The 27,717-nt window shown below is 38.6% G+C and overlaps 1 protein-coding gene across 4 annotated transcripts in view; it reads right to left on the bottom strand.

Moving 5' to 3' along the window:
- Positions 1-27,717, bottom strand: part of LOC132400777 (signal-induced proliferation-associated 1-like protein 2) — a 503,978-nt gene that overhangs the window by 185,747 nt on the left and 290,514 nt on the right. For all 4 annotated transcript variants that reach the window (XM_059982129.1, XM_059982126.1, XM_059982128.1 and 1 more), the window contains 2 exons: positions 23,528-23,685; positions 15,552-16,128 (listed from right to left, as the gene is read on the bottom strand). In XM_059982129.1, the coding sequence (XP_059838112.1) occupies positions 15,552-16,128; positions 23,528-23,685 (735 nt within the window). The remainder of the gene's footprint in view (positions 1-15,551; positions 16,129-23,527; positions 23,686-27,717) is intronic.

The raw sequence follows: 27,717 nt of genomic DNA, 5'->3' as shown, positions 1-27,717 counted from the left end.
CAAAAGAAAACCTCATTTAGTTTATCTGCCAACCCCGTGACAACCCCCCCATTATTATTTCTGCAGCCTCATTCCTTGTGCCCTTACATCCAATCTCATCTCTCTTTAATTTTTTTTCACATACTTCCATACATCCAAAAACCTTTTAAATCTACTTTGATATTGTTTGCTAGCTTGCTTTCATATTACATCTCTTCCCTCCTAATGATTCTTTTAGATGTTTTCTGTAGGTATTTAAAAGCTTTCCAAACCTCTATCTTCCTGCTAATATTCGCTTTGTTATATGACCTCTCCTTTGGTTTTACATTAGCTTGGCTTCCCTTGTCAGCCATGGTTGTACTATTATACCATTTGAGTATTTCTTTGTTTTTGGAATACTGTACATCTATTCTGCACCTTCCTCATTTTTCCCAGAAACTCATGCCATTGCTGCTCTGCTGTTAGCACCTCCTTCCAATTTACTTTGGCCAACTCCTCACCCATACCACCGTAATTTCCCTTACTCCACTGAAATACTGCTACATCAGACTTCACTTTCTCCCTATTAAATTTAAAGTTGAATTAAATCATATTATGATCACTTTGGTTCCTTTAGGAGGTTCCTTTGACCTCCCACATCATGAAGACCCTGGAGTGACTTGACCTAGAGCAGTCCGGCCTTTGGTTAGGCCACACTTAGACCCCCTCCAGTTCGACTACCGGCCCCGACTAGGAGTGGAGGATGCCATCGCCTACCTGCTGAACCCACCTGGACAAGCCAGCGAACATTGTGAGGGTCATGTTTTTTGACCTCTCCAGGGCGTTCAACACCATCTGCCCTGCTCTGCTGGGTGAGAAGCTGACAGTGATGCAGGTGGATGCTCACCTGGTGTCATGGATTATTGATTACCTGACCGGCAGACCACAGTACGTGCACTTGCAACACTGTGTGTCAGACAGAGTGGTCAACAGCACTGGGGCTCCAGAGGGGACTGTCCTGTCTCCCTTTATCTTCACCATCTACACCTCGGACTTCAACTACTGCACAGAGTCTTGCCACCTTCAGAAGTTTTCTGATGACTCTGCCATAGTTGGATGCATCAGCAAGGGAGATGAGGCTGAGTACAGGGCTATGGTGGGAAACTTTGTTACATGGTGTGAGCAGAATCATCTGCAGCTTAATGTGAAAAAGACTGAGGAGCTGGTGGTGGACCTGAAGAGGGCTAAGGCACCGGTGACCTGTTTCCATCCAAGGGGTTGGTGTGGACGTGGTGGAGGATTACAAATACCTGGGGATATGAATTGACAATAAACCGGACTGGTCAAAGAACACCGAGGCTGTCTACAAGAAGGGTCAGAGCCGTCTATTTCCTGAGGAGACTGAGGTCCTTTAACATCTGCCGGACGACGCTGAGGATGTTCTATGAATCTATGGTGGCCAGTGCTATCGTGTTTGCTGTTGTGTGCTGAGGCAGCAGGCTGAGGGTAGCAGACACCAACAGAATCAACAAACTCATTCGTAAGGCCAGTGATGTTGTGGGGGTGGAACTGGACTCTCTGACGGTGGTGTCTGAAAAGAGGATGCTGTCCAAGTTGTATGCCATCTTGGACAATGTCTCCCATCCACTCCATAATGTACTGGTTAGGCACAGAAGTACATTCAGCCAGAGACTCATTCCACCGAGATGTAACACTGAGCGTCATAGGAAGTCATTCCTACCTGTGGCCATCAAACTTTACAACTCCTCCCTCGGAGTGTCAGACACCCTGAGCCAATAGGCTGGTCCTGGACTAATTTCCACTTGGTATTATTTACTTATTATTATCTAATTATTTATGGTTTTATATTGCAATATTTCTACACTATTCTTGGTTGGTGCAACTGTAACAAAACCCAATTTTCCTCAGGATCAATAAAGTATGTCTGTCTGCCTTTATCTTAAGCGCCCAGCTGACCACCAAGAACGCTCATCAATAAACTGGCTTAAAAATCCATCTCAAAGGCATTCAACAAACTCCGTCTCTTGAGACCCATTACCAACCTGATTTTCCCCAATCGACCTGCATGTTAAAATCTCCCATGACTATTATAATATTGCTCTTTTGACATGACTTCTTTATTTCCATTATAACCTATGGTCCATATCCCAGCTACTGTTGGAAGGCCTATTTAAAGTTGACATCAAGGTCCCTTTACCCTTGCAGTTTCTTAAATCCACCCAAAAGGACTTAACATCTTCTGATCCGATGTTACACCTTTCTACTGATTTGATGCTGTTCTTTACTAGCAGAGCCACAACACCCCCTCTGCCTACCTTCCTATCCCTCTGATACAACATGTAACCTTGGACATTCACCTTGGACTACAACCATCCTTCAGCCACAATTCAGTGATGGTCACAACATCATACCTGACAATTTGTAAGAGTGCAACAAGATCATCCACCTTATTTCTTACGTGCACTGCATTGAGATATAACATTTTGAGTACTGTATTTGCTACCCTTTTTGATTCTGCATCCCTAATGCACTGGCTACAATTTTGTCCCATCATCTGCCCACCTTTCCTGACTGTCTGTCTGCAAATTATATTTTATTTTTACCATCCATTCTATCCTGTGACCTTTCACTCTGGTTCCCATCGCCCTGCCAAATTAGTTTAAACCCTCCCCAGCAGCTCTAACAAACCTGCTCAAGATGGGAAAAGATGAAATCTGAGGGGGAAAACTAGCCAATAATATAAAGCAAGATACTCAGTTTTTTCAGTTATATAAAGAATAAAATGGAGGCGAAGGCAGACATTGTACTACTGGAAAATGATGTTGGTGAGATTGTAATGGGGGACAAAGAAGTGGCAGATGAACTTAATGAGTACTTTGTATCAATCATCACTGTGAAAGACACTAGCAGTGTGCCAGAGGTCTGTGATTACCATTGCTATTTCAAACGAAGAAGTGCTACACCAGCTGAAAGGTCTTAAGGTGGATAAATCACCTGGACCAGGTGGACTATATTCCAGAGTCCTGAAAGAGATTGCTGAAGAGATAGTGGATGCATTGGTCATTATCTTTTAAGAATCACTTGATTCTGGCTTGATCCCAGAGGACTGGAAAATGGCAAATGACACTCCACTCTTTAACAAGGGAGGAATTCAAAAGAGAGGAAATTATAGGCCAATTAGCCTAACCTCAGTGGTTGGGGAAAGTGTTGGGAGTCCATTACTAAGGATGAGGTTTCATGGTAGTTGGAGATGAATGATAAAATAAGTTAAAGTCAGCACGGTGTCTGCAAAGGGGAATCTTGCCTGACAAATCTGCTGGAATTCTTCAAGGAAGTAACAAGCAGGGTGGATAAAGAAGAGGCAGTAGATATTACTTCCTTAGATTTTCAGAATGCATTTGATAAGGTGCCACACATATGGCTACTTAACAAGATAAAATCCTATGGCACAGAAGATACCGGCATGGATAGAGGAATGGTTGACAGGCAGGAGGGAGCAAGAGGGTTCGCTGCCAGTGACTAGTGGTGTTCCTCAGGGGTCAGTGTTGGGACCACTACCTTAAACATTGTTTCTCAATGATTTAAATAGTGCAATTGATGATTTTGTGCCAACGTTTGCAGATGATATGAGGATAGGTGGAGGGGTAGGTAGTGTGGAGGAAGCAATGTGACTGCAGCAGGACTTAGACAAATTGGAAGAATGGGCAAAAAAATGGCAGATGAAATACAGAGTTGAAAAATGTATGACACTGCATTTTAGTAAAAAGAATATTAGTGCAGAGTATTATCTAAATGGGGAGAAAATTCAACCATCAGAGGTGCACAGGGACTTAGGTGTCCTCTTGCAAGACTCCCAGAAGGTTAATTCACAGGTTGAGTCTGTTGGCATTTATTTCATGGGGGATAGAATATGAAAACAAGGAAGATGTAGAGCAGGCAAGGAATGATTGTGAGAGGGACAGAGGGAAAAAGAGCAAAAAAGGGGTGGGGAATAATAAATAAATAACCCCATCCCTAATCTATCTATTTATTTATTTCCCCTCCCAGTTTTTCTCTCTCTGCCCCTCTCACAATCACTCCTTGCCTCTGGTGCTCCCCTCCCCCTTTCTTTCTCCCTAGGCCTCCTATCCCATGATTCTGTCCCTTCTCCAGCTCTGTATCCCTTTTGCCAATCAACTTTCCAGCTCTGAGCTTCATCCCTCCCCCTCCTGTCTTCTCCTATCATTTTGGATCTCCCCCTCCCTCTCTCAAATCTCTTACTATCTTTTCTTTCAGTCCTGACAAAGGGTCTCAGCCGAAACATTGACTGTACTTCTTTCTATAGATGCTGCCTGGCCTGCTGCGTTCCACCAGCATTTTGTGTGTGTTGCTTAAATTTCCAGCATCTGCAGATTTTCTCGTGTTTGAGATAATGCTGAGCTTTACAAGACACTAGTCAGACCACACTTGGAGTATTGTCAATACTTTTGGGCCCCATATCTCAGAAAGGATGTGTTGTCATTGGAGAAAATTCAGAGGAAGTTCACAAGGATGGTTCCAGGAATGAAGGGGTTATGTATGAAGAGCGCTTGGCAGCTTTGGGCCTGTACTCACTGGAATTTGGAAAAATACATGGGGATCTTATTGAAACCTACCGAATATTGAAAAGACTAGATAAGATGGATGTGGAGAGGATGTTTCCAATGGTGGAGGTATCCAGAACTAGAGGGCACAGCCTCAAAATTGAAGGGTGACCTTTTAGAACAGCGGTATGGAGGAAATTTTTTAGCCAAGGAGCAGTGAATCTGTGGAATGCTCTGCTACAGACTGTGGTTGAGGCCAAGTCTGTGGGTATAATTAAAGTGCAAGTTGATAGATTCCTTGAATGGTTGGAGCATTAAGGGATAAGGTGAGAGGATCTGGGACTAGCCATGATGAAATAACAGAGTGGATTTGATGGGCTGAATGGTTATATATTATGGTCTTATCAAACTAATTGGAAAAAGTGTTAAGCAACAAACTAAAAGGAAAAACAGTTAAGTCATTAAAGAGCAGAAGTCTTGATGGTGATGAGTCAACAGAACAAGAGCTAATAAAATAATCAACCAAAATGAAATAAGAAACTAACAAAAAATTTCAAAATCAACATAGAAATTCTATTTTGAAAAAGAGGGTAGTCAGGAGTAACATGCAATCTTTAAAACTGTCAATGACAATGTTGCAAATTAAAATTAGGCTACAGTTGACATGTTAAGTTTATTTCAGTATTTACAGTGAGGTAGAGTACACCGATATGAACTTGTAAAGAAGCTTACTAATATTAATATTGCACAATAAAGGAAAATATAATGCAGTGGAGTGACACAAATCCTAGAAGAAGACAGCTCTTACCTCAGCATTGAAAATGAACAGTTGAGAATGAGCTTTTTAAATAAACACTATTGGTGCCCTAATTATAAACTTCCACTGTTTTCTCAGTTCTGAAGTTGGTCCTTCAGATGCAGAAAATTGTGTATGCCACTTAGCTATTTCAGAAAGAGGAACCAGGAAATTATAGATCAATTAGTCTAACATCTGTTGTTAAGAAATTACTAAAACTTATAATTAAGGAAAGAGTGACTGAACAAGTTGAAAATTTTCAATTAAGAGCCCTATTGAGTATATTCTGTTTGTTACCAACTGGTGGGAAGGATACAGAGGAATATATTTACTCAGCAATACAAGAACCATAGGGGAATGACATTTTCTATCCATTGAGGAAGCAGCATTGTTGGATATGGTTCTGGGATCTAACGTGGGGAACACTTGGGAACGATGGATTTAAATAAGCTGCAGAACACTAAATTAAAAGAAAATCTTTATTGGAGGTGTGCCAACTTCAGCAGACAGAAAATAATTTTGGGAAAAATAAATTGAAGTCTAACAAGGGGGAAACAGAAGATAGATAATGTTATGTTTCGTAACTCCTAAACTAATTGAAAGGAAAACATGGTGGGGCTGGGATAAACTCCATTTTTAGTTTAGTGAGACCAGCACTTATTTTTGTCTGTCTGACATGCTCTTTGTATAGTATGTGTCCTACTTTGTTGTATTTTCTTGTATTGGTCTCATGTGTGTGAACACCTGCACAACAGTAACATAATTTATTTAGTCACTACAATTTTGTTCATGCTCACTTTTATTCTTGACTGGAACTCAATTATGTTTCTGGCTGCTGTTTCCATTGATACAGCAATTTCAAGTTCTCTTTTAAACATGAGTTGCATTTCAGTTAGGAGCTGTTTTCGAATGCTTTTTTGTAAGTTCCCACAAACTAAATGATCTTTCAGTGCATCATTAAACCCATCTCTGAATTGACAATGCTCGGACAATCTCTTCAATTCAGCTCAAATGGACTTCCCTGCCTTTTGATTCCGCTTTAGAAACCTAAAGCTTTCTGCAGTCAACAATGGTTTTGATTCTAAATGTTCCTACATTACATTCATGATATCAGCAAAGCTCATTTTGGCAGGCTTGGTTGCAGCTGTCAAACTTTGAAGCAAGTTATATGTTCTTCAACCAATTGCACTCAGTGAAACAGGCACTTGTTTCTCATTGGCTATTCTACTTACTTTAAAATACTGCTCAATTCACCCAGTATACATTACCCAGTGTGCAATCAAATGAGTCTATCTTTCTGATGTAGCAGCTATTTCTGCTTTTTAAAAAAAAGTTGTGATGATTATCACCTGGTACTCACTGTTTATAAACCCATGAATTTGTACATTTTCTGCCCTTCTTAACTCAACCACCTCTCTCCCCTTCAGAGGAAAAAATGTGCTGCACTTTATTTTAAACTCAACTGTTTTTCTCCTTTTGCGAAGAAATTGAGCTGCATTTAAAAAAAAAACTTGAATGTCTCGCTACTCTTTAACAGGTAGTATTAATGCTTCATTTTTACTTTACAAGGCATGCACTTATGACCTGGTGGTGTAATGATGTATGGCATTCACATACTTTTGCATGTAACATATAACCCATGATGAATTATGTAAACAACAAAGAATGCTTAATTAAACAATATATTTACAATATTACTTACCGTAAATTCCGGACTATAAGCCGCTACTTTTTTCCCACACTTTGAACACTGCGGCCTATACTACGGTGCGGCTAATACATGTTTTTTTTTCATGCCGCCAAAAACATTTTGCCTCGTAACAGTAGACCAATAAAATTGATGAGTAGTTCACAGAGGTCCAATGAAATTGTACGATAAATCAAGCGCACTTTCACAATTAAATTATTGTAAATCAGTCATTTGTACTCACCCTCATCAACATGGAAAACACTCGAAGAAAAGCATAAGATGCAGCTTTTAATTTAAAGGCGATCAATCTGGCGGTTGAAGAAGGAAATCGAGCTGCTGCACATAATCTTGGCATAAATGAATCGATGGTGAGACGGTGGAGACGCCAGAGTGAAGAACTGGGTCAATGCAAAAAGACGACAAAAGCTTTCAGAGGTAATCACAGCAGATGGCCCGAACTTGAAAACTTCCTTGAAGACTGGGTTAACACACAGAGAGCAGGCGGCCATGGTGTTTCCCCCGTGCAGATCAGACTGAAGGCTAAAGCAATCGCCACCAAAATGAAAATCGAAGATTTTAGAGGTGGGCCATCGTGGTGTTTTAGACTTATGAGACGAAAAGGCCTGTCCGTCAGGGTACGCACGACTCTGTGTCAGCAGCTCCCTCCCGACCACGAGGAACAACTTGCTAACTTCCGCACATTCACTCAAACAAAGATAGCGGAGAATTCCATCGGGCCAGATGATATCATAAATATGGATGAAGTACCTTTGATGTTTGACCTGCCTCTCACTCGGACTGTTAATAAAAAAGGTGACTCGTCCATCACACTGAAAACAAGTGGCCATGAGAGAACGCATTTTACTTGTGTTCTGAGCTGCACAGCATCCGGACTAGAGCTTCCACCGATAGTGATTTTTTAAGCAGCTGACAATGAAAGTTCAGTGAAAGCTGCCATCAAGAGTACAAACTCAATTCCAGCTGTGATTCCTGGGGGCACCATAAAGTATTTGCAGCCACTGGACATCAGCGTGAACCGGGCATTTAAAGTGGCGCTGCGCGTTGAGTGGGAGGCTTGGATGACGAGTGGCGAGAAATCCTTTACCAAAACAGGACGCATGCGAAGAGCATCTTTAACTCAAGTCTGCCAGTGGATCCTAAATGTGTGGAGCCGCGTCACAACATCCACCATCATCAGCGGGTTTCGAAAGGCTGGACTGCTGCGTGATGAAGAGGACCGTGTGCGCTCAAGTGAGAGCGACAATGAAGAGACTGAAGTGAGTGACGAGATCCTGAGGTTTTATTCAATTCGGACGCTGAAGAAGAGGACTTTGATGGTTTTAGTGCGCAGGAGGAAGATGAAGAAGACGATCAATAACTTTTCCTGGTAGGCTGCAGTATATATATTTTTTTTACCAGTCGTTAGGAGATATTGGAATGTTGTTCGTGCACTGTTCAGTAAAAAAGTATACGCAATGTAATTTGTGTGTTACCGATACGTATGTATATTTAAAAGTAGCTGTGTTACAGGCACTGTTCGAAAAAAAGCATTTGCAATATATATTTGTTTATGTTACCATACGGATTTAATTAAAAGTTAAAAAATCCTCACGTGTAATATCTTTCTGTGTAAATATCTCATATTACAACGTGGGACACCTGCGGCTTAAAATTCGGTGCGGCTTGTACAAGTACAAAATTGATTTTCTTTCTAAAATTAGAGCGTGCGGCTTTTAATCAGGTGCGCTCTGTAGTCCGGAATCTACGGTAAATATTGCTGAAATATTAAATAAGCAATAGGTAACATCAGGGAGTTGAGGGTAATGGCAACTGGCACAAAATTGAGGCTGAAAGTAAGTCAAAATAGTGGGCTATGTGAAGTGTTAGATTGATCTTTGAGTAGGTTAAATGGTTGGAACAACATAGTGGGTTGAAGGGCCTGTACTGTGTTATATAGTTCTATATCATATTTAATGATGCACAGTCTTGAAGGCCCAAGAGGCCTGCCTTTCAGCAAAATACATACTTCTGTCTCAATGCCATGTATTGCCCCAACTAATTTGAGGAGGAGGTCTTGACTGAATGAACAAAACCCGCCTACATCCCTAACCTAATGCTTCCTTTAACCACTTCATCTTTTTACTAATATCCTAAAATCTTCATTTTTTAAATCCCACCCAAATACAACTTTAAAGAAAGCTTTCATCAAAATATTTTCATGAATTTCCTCCCTCGGTATTGGAACTGAGTGACTTATCTCCATCTCAGATGTTCTCAGCACTAATTACTCCCATATTCTCTGAAAGATTTGCTGCATATTAATCCACCTCCCAAACTTTAGTCTCATAGGGACTCCAAACTCACCCAGTAAATGTCAAAATAGAGGGTCATCCTCCCCCTTATCTGTTACATTTACTGGCTTGAAGAATTGTTGAGACCATCCATCCCACAATCTCTTTGACCCACTACTGCCAGGAGCATCAGGATTAGACTGCCAGACTGAGTAACAGCTTCTTCCCTCAGGCTGTTGGGCTAATGGATACCCTTCCTCCATCAAGGTCTTGACACTTGGGCAGCAAGCTGTTTACTGTACTGGATTACTTGCATTTTGAATTGTATGTTAGTAGCTTATTTATGGCAATAATTTGGTTTTTGTGTTGTGTGTGCTAAATGTTTTGTGGCTGCACCGTAATCTGGATGAACATTGTTGTTCCATTTGGTCTATATTTGTACAATCACATAAGAATAAACTTGAAGCCACACTTGAATTAATCCTCACCTACAACCTATTTTGGCACAGGACTAACTGCAAAATAGATTTACCAAATTTAATAGACTCTAAGGGCTATTTTTTTAAGGAGAAATCAGAAAAATTTAATGTATATTCTTAGAAACTTTGATTTTAAGGGGAATAGCCACAGCGATGCTCGGCTCTAACTGTCTATTTGTATTTCCATTTCTCCTGACAATCATTTAGCTACTCTCCTCTTGCATCTTCAGGGTGACTACCTCCCTGTAACTCTGATTATCTGCTCACTCTCCCTACTGTATGTATTTGCATATTTGCCCAAGTTGTCTTCTTTTGCACATTGATTGTTGGTCAGTCTTTATTTGTGTGTAGTTTTTCCAATGACACTATTGTATTTTTTTGTTCCACTGTGAATGCCTGCCAGAAGATGAATTTCGGGCAATTATGTGGTGGCACACACATTCTTGATTATAATTTTTATTTTGAACTTTGAACATTTGAGATTAGCATTCTGTCATGCTGATTAATTTTCTCTCCTAAGCTTTGGACAACAGATACTGTATTAGCCAAGTTTAAGTTATTCCACCCCCATTTCACCACTAAATCTCCAAGTCTAGAAAGCACATTAAAAATATCTCTCATATACAACTTCTAAATTCAACTATCAGCTGCATGGATAAATTCATCGACAAGTGTTGATAAACTGAACATGTTACCAACTATGTATTTTTAACACCTACCAATATAGCTTGGGAAGGTGGTCAGGGAGTTGTTACATTAAGTTATAACACTGAACACTTCATTAAGTATATATAAAAAATGACACAAATCAGGCATAATTTACAAGTACCAGCTGACCAAAAAAATAACCTTAGGGTTGAGTGAAACAGTTCATTCATTCAGGCTTGTGGATTTCATGGATCAAGGCCAGGTCACTGCATCCGGGAACATACTTTCCATTTAGAACATTCAAACCATTCAAACTTGTTCAAATAAAACCCCTGTTATCTCACCTATGGAGATAGCACTAAAGCTTTAATGTTCCTGAATTTTTCTTGTAAAGAGATTCCCAAGCTGTGGGCCCAAGGTTACAAGAAACCTTGCTACTAGGGCAACTTTGTCCTACTTCGCCTTGTAGTTATCTATGTATTCTGAACACACTGTTTTCCTACATGTACAAAGTGCATTAAAAGGATCCTTGTTCAGCCATTGCACTTGCTTACATCTTGTTTCCTTCAATTTATAACTGATTTTTTTGCACTAGATTCTCACTCATCTTGTATTCATATCAAAATTGAAATTACTGGATGATTACATTTATTTTAACAAAACTCTAACTTTTGTTTAATATCATTTCCAGTACACAAGCATAAAGGAGGACAAAATAATTGTTACTCCAGATCTGATGCAGCACAAAAAACACAATAAGATAAAGAACACAATAATAATAAAAATATAAATACTTAAGATAGCCTACTATATATAGATAGATTGATTGTAAAGTATGTGCATAAAGTGACGCTAGGCACAAGAGCATCTGTACATAAGATGACCCTGACAGGAAATTATGAAGTAGTGGTGATGGTGGGGTGTGTGCAGTTGGGTGGGCTAGTGGGTGGAGGTGTTGATCGGCCTTAGAGAAATAACTGTTTCTGAATCTGGTGGTCCAGGCAAGGATGCTACATATCTCTTCCCTGAAGGGAATGGGACAAGCAGTCCATGAGCAGAATGGGAGGGATCCTTCATGATGTTACTAGTCTTTTATCCCCCAGGAATTTAATTAGTTTTCCACCCCCAATAAATGATGTTCATTATTCTTGTTTCTGCATCCTTCCACTGTCACCTTAGCCGTCTCTACACAAACCTTTGTGATTCCCACAACTGAAGATTTTGATTCTTTGACTCACGTCTCTTTTCTACTTCCTTCTTTCCTACCATCAGCAGCTGTTCCTCTAAACAGTCAAATCCTATTTTTCTGGATCTCCTTTCTTAAACATTCTGCTTCACTGCTTTCAATAAATGTACAAGTATAAGCCTTTCACTGAGCTTTAATCACTTCCCTCAACATCTCCATCTCTGACTCAATTGACGCCTGCATTCCCTATATCCATCTGTGGTATGCTGTTAATTTGAAGACATTTATATAAACGCAAGCTGTTGTTGTATGACATCCCAAGTATTAAGCTGCGACAGTTCCCCAAGAAAAGTGCATCACAACTGCTAATTGCAAGTAGCAAACCTGAAAATATAGAAGCCACTAAATCAATGATTGAGAGTCAAGTTTCAGAAACACACCAATAGAACATTATACTGTGCAATGCCTCTAAGCAATCAGTATTCTGTGGAAAACCATTCAGTCCTTGAAAAATAAATGACTTGACATGTCAGTAAACAAACCAGAAGATCACTGCAGTGTTTCCTTCAATATGAAATGGCCAGACTGGCTGGTAGTTATATACCGTATCTATTTCCCCAATGGTAATTAAATTCAAAACACCCCCAGATTCATTTGTGATGCACACAGATTCACCCATTAAGAGGATTCACAGCATCACGTCAATCTTTGGTGACCCAAGTCACAATGTCTGCAGAGGTACCTGTCAGAAACAATATTTCTTTAATGTGGATCTCATTTCCAGAATAGACAACAAAGAATCTGAATCTAGGGCAGAGACAAAAAGCACTTGCACATTTTAAAATATAAATGAGAAAGTTGTTAATTAGTAAGAAATACATTTTAAATAATAAAAGTAGATCAAAGCAAACTCTGAAATGATGCAAGCAGCCTTATCCAGGAAAGTGCCTTTACTGCATAATATTGTCAACATAACGCAAGTGTAAACAGGAAAAGCAATAATAGGATCCTTGTGATCCTCATTTACATTTCTCTAAATTTTCATTACAGTGATTGATGATACTAAGGAGATGCTGTCCACACAAATCATCAAGCTATTTGATATCAGTGGAGGTACATAACTTCATTCATCAACCAAAGCAAGAGCTAATAAAACTTGCAGCAAAATCAAGATAAAAAGCTTTGGGAAATTCCCCTTGGATATCTCAGAAGCAATCAAATTAATGACTGACATCAACTATCTATCATTCACTCTCTGTAAAAATAGAAGGTGCTGGGGAAGTTTCTTCAAGTGCTTCTTGCCAAACAATGAGCACCTTTGAGCCTCTTGTCTAGGAAAGGATGTGCCGGCATTGGAGAGGGTCCAGGGAGTTCATGAGAATGATCCCAAAAATGAAAGGGTTAATACATGAGAAGAGTTTGATGGTTCTGGACCTGTACCCGCTGGAGTTTAGATGAATGAGGGGGAAAGAATCTCATTAAAATCTATCAGATTTTGAAAGGTCTAGATATAGTGGATGTTTCCAGTACTGAGGAAGTCACTACATGACTGTATTTTCACCCACAGCTCAAATCTGCTAATTAAATTTGCTGACAATGCTACATTGATTGGCCTTATTTCAAACAATAATGAGGTGTCCTACAGGAAAGAAGTCATCTCTCTGACACAGTGGTGTCAAGAAAACAACCTCTCCTGCAATGTCGCAAAAACAAAGGAGCAGGTTGTGGATTACAGGAGGAATGGAAACAGGCAAACCCCTGTTGACATCAATGGATCTGGGGTTGAAAAGGTAAACAGCTTCAAGTTCCTGGGCATCCACATCATTGAGGACCTCACATGGTCTGAACACACCAGCTGCGTGGTGAAAAAGGCACAACAGCACCTTTTTCACTTCAGATGGTTAAGAAAGTTTAGTATGGGTCCCCAGGTCCTAAGAACTTTCTACAGGGGCACAATTGAGCATCCTGACTGGCTGCATCACTGCCTGGTATGGGAACTGTACCTCCCATAATCACAGGACTCTGCAGAGAGTAGTGCGGACAACCCAGTGCATCTGTAGTTATGAACTTACCATGATTCAGGATATTTACAAGGACAGCTGTTTAAAAAAAAAAGGGCCCATTGGATCATTGGGGATTAAAACCAAGACCAACAGCCTCTGGGCAGCTTCCTCCACTAGATCATTAGACTGATGAACTCACGCTGATTTGAGTGTACTCTATATTACATTGACTGTTCTATTTATTATAAATGATTATAAATTACTATGATTGCACATGGCACATTTAGATAGATACACAACGTTAAGATTTTTACTCCTCATGTATGTGAAGGATGTAAGAAATCAAATCAGATCAATTAAATTATAGGACCAGAGACAAAGCCTCAGGATAGAGGGACGTCCATTTACAACAGAGAGGAGGAAGGATTTCTTCGGCCAGAGAGTGGTGAATCTGTGGAATTCAATGCACAGACAGCTGCTTAGGCCAAGTCATTGTGTATATTAAAAGTAGAGGTTGATAGGTTCTTGATTCCTAAGGACATCAAAAATTACAGAGAGAACCAGGGCAATGGGGTTGAGAGGGATAATAAATCATCTATGATGGAATCGTGGTGCAGAGTTAATAGTCCAAATGGCCTAATTCCATTCCCATGTCTTTTGGTTTTAGTCAATAACTACTTTTTGAAAAAAATTTCTACCGCAATTTTCCCTTCCTACCTGGAATTTCTTTTTTTTTTAAAAAAGGTCTAATGTAAGATTCAAAACAAAATTTTATATCTTTAAAACCTCATAAATATAACTGATTGATTATTTCTACTGATTTGTTTTATTTTTGTCCATGTCCTAAAGTGATGATCTGTTGAAATGCACTTAATGAAAATTGGGTGACTCATAATAAATTGTAAGAAAACTGAATTGCAAACTCTAAAAGACATTCTGTACTCAAAACAGTTAATCTGCATGGCTTATTTTTGTTGTGTGATACTATTTCATCAATTCTCAGACGTGAACCATCAGCAGCATAGTGCACCGTATTTCCCATTCAGAAGGCTTAAATGCTTGCTTTCAATAGCATCTGGCAGCTTTTGCTCAGCTTTTCAGAAAATTATAGGAAAAGCTAGAGGCTAATTGGAAGAGAAGATAAATAAAGAGACAGCGACAAAAGAAAGAGGAAAGACAGTGTGATACATCTGTACAAGAATACTACAAAAATATTAAGGTTGAAGGCAAGTTTTACTAGAACAATTTCCAGATAGTTAAAAAACACTTTGGGAAAACATTTACCTATATCCTTGGTGCGATAATTTTTTTCAAAGGATCATACAGCATTGAAACAGCCCATACAGTCCATGCAAAACTATTATTCTGCCCTGTCCCATCGATCTGCATCTGGATCATAGCCCCCTATACCTGTCCTAACCACATAGAAGCTTCTCTTAAATCTCATACCTGAAACAATGACACTAACATTTGTAATAGCTAAGCTAATCAATATATTGCAAAAGCAGTTAGAAACAGGAGATAGAAGGTTGTGGAATGATGCATATATTGCTATTGGCATTTGCTATTAACATTAACACTGGTAATATTTAGGACTCGAACACAAAAAAGGGGTGATGAGAAAAATAATACAATCTATTGAGCAAAAACTTGTCTCTTCCATTGAAGTATATATTCTTTCACTGAAAATATTTGAAGCTAGAAACTATATGTTGGTCCAAAGAAAATTTGTTAAATCAACAATTTTCCCAAAATAAATTAATTACTGCAAATTATTTCAACATTTTAGACTGAATCTTATTTTAGTATTAAAAGACTATAAGGCACCAAACCTTTTGCAGAATATGCATCCAAACTTATCACATAAGAGAAAATCATAATAAATTTAGCAGATGGCATTAAAAGCATTCATCTTACCTCAAGCCTCTGTACTATTTCCCTGATGTCATCTGCACAGTTTTCCATGGCAGACAGCAGGATGCATTCTCCTCTTTCATAAAAGATCTTTATAGTCATTAATCCAGAGGTCCAGCCAATTACATCCCTGCATGAGCAATTAAACACTACATTTTTGGAGTCTTGCTCTACAAGCACAATGAATTCATTGGAGATTCCAAGAAGACATTCAATATCGCTAGATTGGCCAAAGTCCCGAGCAATAACGTTCCACACAATGGCTCCAAAGCTGTACAGCTGCGCATCCTTCCGGGGCTTTGTCTTCTCCTTCTTCTTTGCCCCAAGTGTAATGAAGCTGAATTTCACAGAAGAGTCAACTGTAGCTGTAGTTACAAAGTTTTCTGCCAGATCCTTCAAATACTCCTGCCTTGTTCTGGTGGCCATTGCCCGGAACTTCTCTGATTTGTGTGCTGCATTTTCTGCATTGATAACTTTGGCAAGTAGGAAGTCCCTGAACACTGCTGATTTGGGAAAGGTGACTCCTTTGGGAATGGGTGGGCCAAATGGTGGTACATCTTTAGACCTGGAGACAGCCACACTGTGTGTGGTTAAACAGACAGTACATCAGATTTGTAGTCACAGTTTCAAAATACAGGAAGTACAGTATGATTTTATCAAGGAAAACATGAGTAGAGAAAATACATACAACTGTCATGATACGGAGTCTATATAAACCCAAGTTTCAATGCTAAGAATATCAGGGGGTAAACAATTTGTAAATAATTTTTTTGTTCTGGAATGCTGGTCTCCACATTCCACAAATTCCAAGCAAAGTTAATTAGATTTGGATCAGCTAACACTTTCTAATTACTAGTGACAAGAAGATTTTGAAACTATCATACATGGCTAAACAAATTCTGAAAATAGCATTAATTGATACATTTGATGCATATACTGATCTTTTACTTTTAGTAATACATTCATAGCTTCTCAAGTATTTTCTTCCCCTTCTTTAGTTAACAGCTGGAGATTTCATGCCATATTTTAGTGCATCTACTTAGCTCTTTCCCTTAAAGCAGCTGAAAAGTAATCAATTGTTCTTCAATTTAATTTTCCTTCATCTTTACTCATTCAACAGTGGGTAAAGTTTTTCTCTTAGCTGTACTATATGTGAATGAATAATACTGAATAATATGGTTAATATCAAGTAATTGATTGTCAAGGGAACCAATGAAACGGGTAACATCTGAGGAACAAGGGAACACACAGCAGTCCTCATTGGGAAATCAGAAGTGGCAGAGTGAGCAGTTTCATGTTCCTGGGTGTCATCAACTCTGATACAATTACAAAGATTCAGCAACTATATTTCATCTGGGATATCAGGAGAATTGGGATGTCAACAAAGGCACCAGCATATTTCTCAACGGATGTATCATGGAGAATATTCTAATTGGTTACTTCATTGTCTGGTACAGAGGGGCCACTGCACAGGATCAGAAAAAGTTGCATAAAGCTGTAAACTCAGTCAGATGCATCATGAGCACTATCCTACTCAGCATCTAGGACTCTTTTAAAAGGTTGCCAAAGGTGCATCTGCTAAATATTGACTTTTGAAGGGGGTGAATATTTATGCAGTCAATTATTTTGTGGTTAATATTTGTAATTAAGATAATTTTGTAGAGATCCGTTTTTACTTTGCCACTAAAGTATTTTTCTGTTAATCAATGTCAAACAAAGCCAAATTAAATCAATTAATTCAATGTTGTAAAACAAGGAGGGGGTGAATACTTTTTAAAGGGACTGTACTTATTGTAATTTATAGCTTTTATTATGTATTGCAAAACAAAAATTTTTATGACATATGCAGGTGATATTAAATCTGATTCTAATTTGCTTCATCCGTATTGTAATTCAAACAAACATATAAAAAGAAATCTTGTAATGGTTCTTTGCACTTGGAGACGTACAACTCACTGATCTGGCAGAATCTTAGCATTTTCTGTGAAAATTGTGATTATCATTGAAAGACTGGCACATTTGATAACTAGTTTTATGAACCACTTCTCACCTTTAATATTATTAATATTCTAAGTGCTGTGACATTATTTCGATTTTCTGGATTAATGCGTAGGCCCACAGGGCTCTGGCCTGTGACCCTGCTAATTAGGGACTCATTAGGAAAGAGCAGCTTTAGCTGAGAAATGCTGAAGAGGAACCTCTTTTTGGTTTTTGGGTCCAACTCTCCTATTTGTACTTCTTACATTGATCCTCAGGTTCAATCCTGTCTCCACTTCCCCTTAATAATCTCACCAATGAAACAGGTAACATCTGAGGAGTCTTTGATGTAATTGCTTGGGTTTAGAAGAACAAGAAGAGATCTCATTGAAACCTACCAAATGCTGAAAGGTCTGGATAGAGTGGATGTGGAGAAAATGTTTCCAATAGTGGGAGAGCCTAAGACCAGAATACAAAGACATCCCTTTAGAACAGAGCTGAAGAGGAATTTCTTCAGCTGGAGGGTAATGAATCTGTGTATGACTAAAACAGAGGTTGATAAGTTTTGATTGGTAAAGGCAGGGTCAAAGGTTATGAGGAAAATGGTGTTGAGTGGGAAAATGAATCAGCCATGATCGAATGGCATAACAGACTTGATGGGCTGAATAGCCTAATTCTGCTTTTATCTCTCATGATGTCATTAAGGATTCAAGTCTTTGATCCCTATCTATAACAAATGGTGTCAGGATTCAGTCTCCATACCTGCCCACTTTTATTTATTAATTTCATTTTCTTCCTATTGGCAGGTAACAGTGAATCTCACCATCAACATCTGCCTTTTATAATGTAAAACTCATGTCGCACTGCCCACAATAGCACAAACATTCCTGAATTTGAACAGAAGAGGCCTGGAAGGTGCCCACCCAACCTCCACCCTTATCTTAGTGCAGAGGTCAACATCCAAACATGCACCCATGTACAGGTGCACCCTGCTTTACGAATGTTCGCTTTATGCCACTTCGCTTTTACAAAAGACCTACATTAGTAACTTGTTTTTGCATTACAAAGAGGATTTTCGCTGTTACGAAAATTTTTCCCATATAATGAACCATTATATTACCTTTACCTTTACACCATTTCGGCTTAAGAAAAGTTTCATAGGAACACTCTACCTTTGTGGGGGGGGGGGTGGAGATGCCTATGTTGAGGTCAATCTCTTTGATTGGAGTAATCTTTGTTCTGGAATGTATGGAACATAGGTTTAACAGTTTACCATTTACTTATCATGTTAATTAGTTCCACTCCATCAGAACCTTTTTGAAAATTAGATACAATACTGCAATAACAGTAAAGTTCTCAGCCTGTGACACCAGTATGCTTTGAAATTAGGTCCTTTGTGGAGCTCTCAGAACTTCTATGCCAATACACAGGATCCAGATAAGTTTCTGAGGAATTTTTCACGGCATTGGAGTATTGTGTACAGTTCTGATCACCTACCTACAGGAAAGGTATCAATAAGATTGAAAGAGCACAGAGGAATATTTTCAAGATTGTAGCCAGGACTTGAGGATCTGAGTTATAGGAAAAAGGTTGAAGGTTAGAACTTTATTTCTCAGAGCCTAGGAGAATGAGAGGTAAAGATAGGGGAAAAGTAATCAGGCTTTTTTCAACTGAGGTTGGATGAGATTAGAACTGACTCGTGTTAAGGTTGGAAGTTGAAATATTTAAGGGAAACATGACAGGGAACTTATACACTTGGAGAGTGGTGAAAGTGTGTAATAAACCTCCAGTGGAAGTAATGGTTCAATTTCAACATTTAAGAGAAGCTTCTGTAAATACATGGATGGGAAGGGAACAGATTACTATAGTCCAATTACAGGTCTTTGGGACCAGGCAGAATAATAGTCCAGCATGAACTGGATGGACTGAAGGGCTGTTCCTGCGCCATAGTGCTCTATAGCTCCATCTCTCGAATGATGAAATTAAAGAATTTGCAAGCTCAGAAAGATCTTGCAATGTGGTTGATGCTGCACTTTGCGCTTGCTGGGTGTTGCTGCATGAAGATTACATCTCTGGATGGGAACCTATTTACACTGCAATTCTCAGGTTGGAGGAGAAACACCTCATATTCTATCTAAGTAGCCTCCAACCTGATGGCGCGAACTTCAATTTCTCTTTCCTGTAGTAATTTTAACCCTCCTCCTTACCTGTTCATCCATTCCTCTTATGGCCTCTTATCTCCTCCCTGGTGCCCCTTTTCTTTCACTTTCTCCCATATAATACTCTCCTCTCCTGTCAGATTCCTTCTTTTCCTCAACATTGCATAAATGCAGTACACAAAATAAAGTAGATGATCTTGTAGCACAGTTAGAAGTTGGCAGGTATGATGTTGTGGGCACCGCTAAATCATGGCTGAAAGAAAATTAGGAGATGTTGGGAGCTTAACGTCCAAGGATGCACATTGTATTGAAAGGACAGTCAGGAAGGCAGAGGGGACAGCATGGCTCTTTTGGTAAAAAACTACATTAAATCCTTAGAAAGAGGTGACATAAAATTGGGAGATGTCGTATCCTTGTGGATAGAGTGAAGAAACTGCAACTGATGGGAATTTTATGAAGACCTTTAAACAGCAGTCAGGATGACGAGTACAAACTACTAGGGGAGATAGCAAGCGCATGTCAAAAGGCAATGTTACAATAGTCATTGGAGGCTTCAATATGCAGATACATTAGGAATATCAGATTGGTGCTGGATGCCAAAAGAGAGAATTTATACAATGTCCACAAGATAGCTTTTTAGAGCAGTTTGTGGTTGAAACTACTAGGGGAAAAACTATTCTGAATTGGGTGTTAGGTAATAAACTGGATTTGACTAGTGAGTTTAGGGTAAAGAAATCCCTGTGAGGCAGTGATCATTAATATATTAGAATTCACCCTACTATTTGAGAAAGAGAAGCTAAAGTAAGATATATCAGTATTATGGTAGAGTAAAGGGAATTATAGAGGCATGATAGAGGAGATGACCAAAGTTGATTGGAAGGGATCACGAGTAGGGATGACGACAGAACTGCAATGGCAGGAGTCTCTGGGAGCAATTCAAAATGTGCAGGATAGATACATCACAAAGAAGTTGTAATATTCTAAAGGAAGGATGACATAACTGTGGATGAAAAGGGAAGTGAAAGACAACATAAAAGCAAAAGAGAGGGCATTAGTGGGAATCAGGGAATAGGTAAATTTTTTAAAAAACAACAGAAGACAACTTAAAAAGTCCAAAGGAGGAAATAGATAAAATATGAAGGTAAGTGAGCCAATAATATCAAAGAGGATATCAAAAGATTTTTCAGATATATAGAGAATAAAATAGAAGTGGGAGTGGATATCGGACCACTGGAAAATGATGCTGGAGAGGTAGTAATGGGGAACAAGGAAATGGCCAATTTTCAATGCATTTATTTTAATGCTAGGAGCATTGTAAGAAAAGTGGATGAGCTTAGAGCATGGATTGATACCTGGAAATATGATGTTGTAACTATTGCATTGCTTGTCAGAGAAGATATTACAGCTGTGCTCTGGCAGGATAGATTAGAGGGCTCATCTAGGGAGACTATTTGGGTGGAATTGAGGAATGGGAAAGGTGTAGTAACATTTGTAGGGGTGTATTATAGACCACCTAATGGGGAGTGAGAATTGGAGGAGCAAACTTGCAAGGAGATAGCAGAAATTTGTAGTAAGCACAGGGTTGTGCTTACAGGGTTTATATTAAGGTTACACAAGACACTGGTGAGGCAGTATTGGTCATCTACTTACAGGAAACATGTTAATATGGTTGAAGGAATACAGAGACATTTTACAACATTTTGCTGGGACTGGAAGAACTGATTATAAGGAAAAATTGAATAAGTTAGGGCTTTATTCCTTGGAGCATAGAAGATTGAGAGGAGATTTGATAGAGGTATGCAAACTTATGAGAGCTATGGATACGGTAAATGCAAGCAGGCTTTTTACACTGAGGTTGGATGATTCTACAACTAGAGGTCATGGGTTAAAAGAGTAAGCCAAAAAATTTAAGGGGAACATGAGGGAAAGTTCTTCACTCAGGAGATCGTGAGAATGTGGAATGAGCTGCCAGCTCAAGGGGTGCATGTGAATTCAATTTTAACATTTAAGAGATGTTTGGACAGGTACATGGATGGTTGGGTCATGTAGGGCTATGGTTGCAATGTAGGTTGTTGGGAGTAGGGAGATTAAATGGTTTAGCATGGTCTAGATAGGCTGTACTTTACTATGACTCTGCAGTTAAGTTCAGAAGACACTTAACATTCTCCAACTATCTCTGAATTTACAATTATATTCAATGAATTTGCAGAAGATTATTCCAAGTATCATTCTTGCTAAAAAAAACTATGTTCCAACACCAGTCCTCACTTTGCCTTTTAGCACTTTTGTAGCACTACATCAGTCTTTTGTTCTATGGATCAGTTTAATTTTTTCTTATCTGCAACATTTCTGCAGTCTAAGTTGGAATTTCTTTAGCCACAAAGTGATGAATCTGTGGAATTCATTGGCACAGATGGCTGCAGAGGCCAAGTCATTGGATATATTAAAGTTCAATTGATAATTTTTTGATCAGTTATGGATATGGGGAGAAAGCAGGAGAATGAAGCTGAGAAGGATAAGAAATCAGCTAAGATGGAATGCTAGAGTAGGTACAACAGGCTGAATGGTCTACTTCTGTTCTTAAGTTCTATGGTCTAATTCCAGGCAATCTACTCCACTCCACTAAGATCTATTTCTTCTTGGGAATAGGCCAATCCTCTTGCATTGTACTGTATTTGCTCCATTCATATTTCTGATCCACTTAGTTGTTTGGAAAGCTTATCCTACAATCCATTGTAAATTTTCCTAACATCCAGATGTGTACAGCAGTGGCCTTCCTCCTTTGTCGTTTAAGGTTGAAATTGCTGTAACCATTTCTGATAGTCTTACCACTGTGTGCAAGGAAAGTTTAGATACAGCCCATTTAACTTAATTCATTCTATTCTAAACTTTGTCCAATCACAGAATCATATTACAGCAGAACAGGCCAGTTGGCCCAATAAATCTATATTGATCTTTCCATACAACATTGAATCTCCTCTGTGACAGTTCACAAATTAAGCCCATTTCCCCACTGATATTCTGCAATCTCTCCATACTTCCCTCAACTTCTCTCACATTCTGACATTCTGTCATGAACAATTTATAGAGACCAGTTAACTTATCAACCTGTTTGTTTTTGGAATACTATGTAGGGGCGGGGGTTGGAATCTGAAGCAATCCACACTCACAGGGAGAGTGTGTAAGCTCCCTGCACGGACAGCATCAGAGGTTAGGATCAAACCCAGATCATTGGAGCTGTGAGACTGCTCTAGTACAGAACTGTAGAGCCTCTATAAACCTCCCACGCATGCCTCAAATCAACATATCCTACTACCAAAATGTTGGATGAACTCAACAGGCCAGGCAGCATCTTTAGAGCGGAATAAAGAGACAATGTTTTGGGCCAAGCCCCTTGATCAGGTTTTGATGAAATATCTCTGTCTGAAACGACAACTCTTTTTTCATCTCCATAGATGCTGCCTGACCTGATGAGTTCCTCCAGCACTTGTGTGTGCTATTCTGGATCTTTAGCATCTTGTGTTTAACGTATCCCACTACTTCTTTCTCCACCATATTTATTCATCTTCCCTTCAATACCTCATTGCTATTCACTACAACTATATCTTGTGGTAATGAGTTTCATCTTTTTACCACTCTGTGTAAAGTTCCTTCTCCTAAAAAGAATACAACTATTAATTTCCTGTGGTGTTTGCTGATCATGAAGCAACAAATGTAGATTATTACAACTTGAAACTTAAAAACAACGTGTGCACATAAAGTATCATTGGGAAAGATAGATGGTGAACGAGAAGGTTAAAAACATCAATAATGGATCTAAAAGTATTGATATTGATCACTTACCTGTAGCAGACATTTTCAGTACATGGATTATGAACTCTGACAATGACAAACACATGTTGAAAGTGGGATCGGATGTTTCTGGGAGTAAAAGGAAGTGCTCCAGGCTCTTGAAAGACAATTGTAACGATGTCATTTCCTATGTGTCTCTTCCTTAAGAGCTAGGGAAGTTTAGAAATAGAGGTCTAATTAGCTATATCTGAGAAACAAATTTGGTGTTTTCTAAATCCAGTTAATTCTCTCTTCAAATGTAATTAACTGTTTGAAATAACTTTATTTTATTAGTGAATAAATCATTTAGATTATAACCTTTCTTCAACATGGAGTAACATTTGTTTCTTATAAGTAAAACAGAAGATGCAAATATATCATCCAATGAACAGGATTTTTACCAATTGTAAGGGATCTTGGACTGCAGACGGAATCGTAGTTTAATATTTCACATGCAAGACAATGGTTAACATACTTAATACTATACTGGAATAAAAAGTAATTCCAAATGAAGCAGAGATTCACCTGCACTTCTAATGTCGTGTATCAGTCATCATTCATAATGTTGCCTACTCTACACAGAAGAAGCCAAACTTAGATTTGGCAATCATTTTGTGAAACACTTATACTCAAGCTTGCAGGAGTGATCTTAAATTTCCAGTCAGCAGCCATTCAGACCTGTGTTCACCTGTACAATAAAGCCCAACCAAATTTAAGGAACGATACCTTATCTTCCCTAGGGCACATTGTAACCTGCAGAATTTGATATTGGTAACCTGCTCTTTCTATTTTGGCTCAGTTTTTTTTCACTACCTCGTTGTGACTTGCTTAGTATGTCCCACAATCTTACTTTTACAACACAAATGCACAAAGTTAAAAAAAATTATCAAGGTACGTATATGTCACAAAATACTACTTAGATACACTTTCTTGCAGGCATTTGCAGTACAATAAAGTAGTATAATAGAATCAATGAAAAACCACAAAAAAAACTGATAAAATGTGCAAATAGAAAAAGAAACGAGCAACTTTAAATAGATAGATAAATAGATAAATCGATAGATAAGATTGGGGGGAAAGAACCGAGAACACAAGTTGCAGAGTTCTTGAAAGAAAGTCCAAATGCTGTGTTCAATGATCAGTTCAGTGAAGGTGTCCACACATTAAAAAGAGAAGCTTAATCTGATCTCAACAATTCCTGAACTGCCATGTTAGGTCACTGAGTTACAAGCTTTCTGATTTTTCTTTTCTTATCCATCCTCTCTGCTAACAAAAACTGTTTTCTTCCTTTCCCAGTCCAGATGAAGAATCTCAGTCCTGAAAATGTTGAATCGCTTCTCTTTCCATTAATGCTGTTTGATCTGAATATTTGATGAATTTTCTGTTTTCATTTCAGATTTCCAGCACCTGCAGATTTGTAATATTTTTCATTGCACTGGAAAGTCAACCAAGATGTTAGTGCTCAACTCATTGTTGCTGACTGGCATTTTTGTGTTTGATTGAGAGCTGAACATGTTACCCATTAAGCAGGATCACATCCTTATGTCCTGAACGAGGGTTATATACTACTCTTTATCTCTGCCAACAGAGAATTTTGGAGTGATCGTCAGGTAAGAGGATCTTCACAGTGCATCCCACCTGTGGCCTACAGTTAGGTTGCTGATATGGTTGATCCTTTCACTTTTTTTGTTCACAAACTCATTGGTAGAAATTGGTAGTCAACTTTACAAAGATTTCTAAGTTGATGTTTATGGATAAGATACTTTGATTCCCCACACCCAAAAGTATTTCATATAAAATTAACTGTCAATCTATCAAGTTAATTAGCAATTAAACAAAACACAAAAGCAACTGAAAGCATTCACACTAACAATAAATCAGGATATTGGTCTACTGGTGCCTGTAGAGGGATTAGTGAGTGTACTCTTACTTCAGTCATTACATTCTCTGGTTACTTCTGGCATCCAGGAAACCGTCTTCTCAGTAATGTGACCCAAATTTGTAACTAAATTTGAATAATCCGATATGAAATTAAATGAATAGGAAGATAAACCACCTTTGAATTAAATTGTTTACATCAACATCTACTTGAATATTTGGAAATTTAATCAAGTGAACTATAAATACTTTGAAGTTTTGAGATTCCACCCAAAGAACATCATTTGATTCATTTTTTCAGCCACTGTGCAGAGTAGAAGGTTGCAGAATACATGATCATGTTGTACTCTTATCTGAATGGGCACGGCTATCTTCTCAGGGTAAAACAGATCCAATCAGTTTTACACAGCTAAGTATTAGTTATGGCTTTGTCAAGATATCCATTGCCCCCCAGTCTCCCTTGTTACAAGCTCTACATTCAATGTCCCACTGAGCCCGAGGTTATTTGATGCCATAGTTTGTTATTTGTACGTTTGCTTCTGTATAAATCCGGATCAATCAAACATTAAGCTGAATAAATTGATACTGCATCATGACCAATTTAATTCATTTACGTGTATCAAGAACAACAGAGTGGTGCTGCTGGTACAGCTGCTGCCTCACAGGTTCAATATCCTGCTGCCAGCACTGGCTGTATGTGTGGAGTCTTCACATTCTACTCACTGGAATTTCGAAGAATAAGGAGGGATCTCATTAAAACCTATTAAATATTTAAAGGCCTTGATAGAATGGATAGAGGAGGATGTTTCCTATGATGAGGGTGACTAGGACCAGAGGTCAGTCTCAGAATAGAATGTCGTACTTTTCAAACAGAGATGAGGAGAAATTGCTTTAGTCAGAAGGTGGTGAATCTGTGCAATACATTACCACACATGGCTGTGGAGGCCAAGTCATTGGGTATATTTAAAGATGTGGTTGACAAGTTCTTGATTAGTAAGGATGTCAAAGGTTATAGGGCGAAGAAAGAAAAAATGGGTTTGAAAGGGACAATGAATCAGGCATGATGGAATAGCAGAGCAGACTCAATCGGCCAAATGTCCTAATTCTGCTCTTACGTCTTATAACCATCTGTATCCTCGTGCTCACAAGGAAGAATGTTCAGCTGCATTGAATGTGATTGACCTAGATTGATAGTGAAGATGTCTCTGTGCAGAATAAGTTTTAAAACATTCCTTCACTGACATTGTACAATCCCCAGAGGCTATGCTTTAGTTTGGTTATAAAAGAGAAATACAGCTAAATACAAGTAGCTTGACTGCCAAAGATTATAAAATGACAAGTTTGTAGAAATCAAGTAGTTGCAATTTTTAACAAACTGGTTCAATTTAGCTGTGTATGGAGATTTTATAAGGCCCCTCTACACCTTTCACACACATCCTCTCAGACCCTGCTCACTTCTCTTCAGAGAGAATACGATTTTCTCCAGCTGCTTCATGAATAATACTCAGCTAATTTTCTCTTGCAATATTAAACTGTAAATTAACAAAAACATGAATCTGGATTAACATTTGCAAAATCTGTGCAATTGGGCACCGTTTGTTATTTGTACAATTCTAAACAAACCTTTCACTTCACACTAATTTACAAGTTTTCACATCAATTGCTTTATTAAAATGAACCATTTAGTATAAATAGTCCCTCATGCCTCTTTCATCTCCATCACAGCCCCACACACCACACTAACTCACCTCAGCCCTGCAGCTAAGACTAACCAAACCTTACTTGCTACTGATGAAATTGTATTAGATGAGGAAAATAGATGGTTTTCTCACTACATTTTCTTGGTGAACTTTGCAATAGTTTTGCATTCAACAAAGGATTTTATCTAGTATGATAAGACCATTATTTGGTTGAACCATCGCATGAGCTATTGTGCTGTTCTCAAGCCTCTAACTTAAGCTTTTTACTTCTGTTATAAACAAAGAAACTATAATGACTTCCCTTTATAGATTTTAATTCATTTCTGTCCTCTAGCATTTGCATTTCTTCCTTAAAATTTACAAACACCAACTGAGACCCTTAAAATATATTTGATTTTGTGTACTTTTTGATCCCCTCTTGGTTTAACCAAATTCCCAGATGAAATTACAGTTAAAAAATGGTTTCTTGATGTTGCAACACAACTTAAAATTCTTTGAGCTGCTTAGCTTCTCTGACCCATGTGACTTAAACTGATCAGTAAATGAAATTGTTAATTCTTTCAACAATAACTTGAACACGGTGACCCCACTTAGGATTAAAAAGAGATCGTGTAGTGAAACGTC

The sequence above is a fragment of the Hypanus sabinus genome, chromosome 10 (assembly GCF_030144855.1).
Source record: "Hypanus sabinus isolate sHypSab1 chromosome 10, sHypSab1.hap1, whole genome shotgun sequence".
NCBI lineage: Eukaryota > Metazoa > Chordata > Chondrichthyes > Myliobatiformes > Dasyatidae > Hypanus > Hypanus sabinus.
Note: the sequence above shows the minus strand (reverse complement) of the source record. Positions and strands in the feature narration are given on the sequence as shown.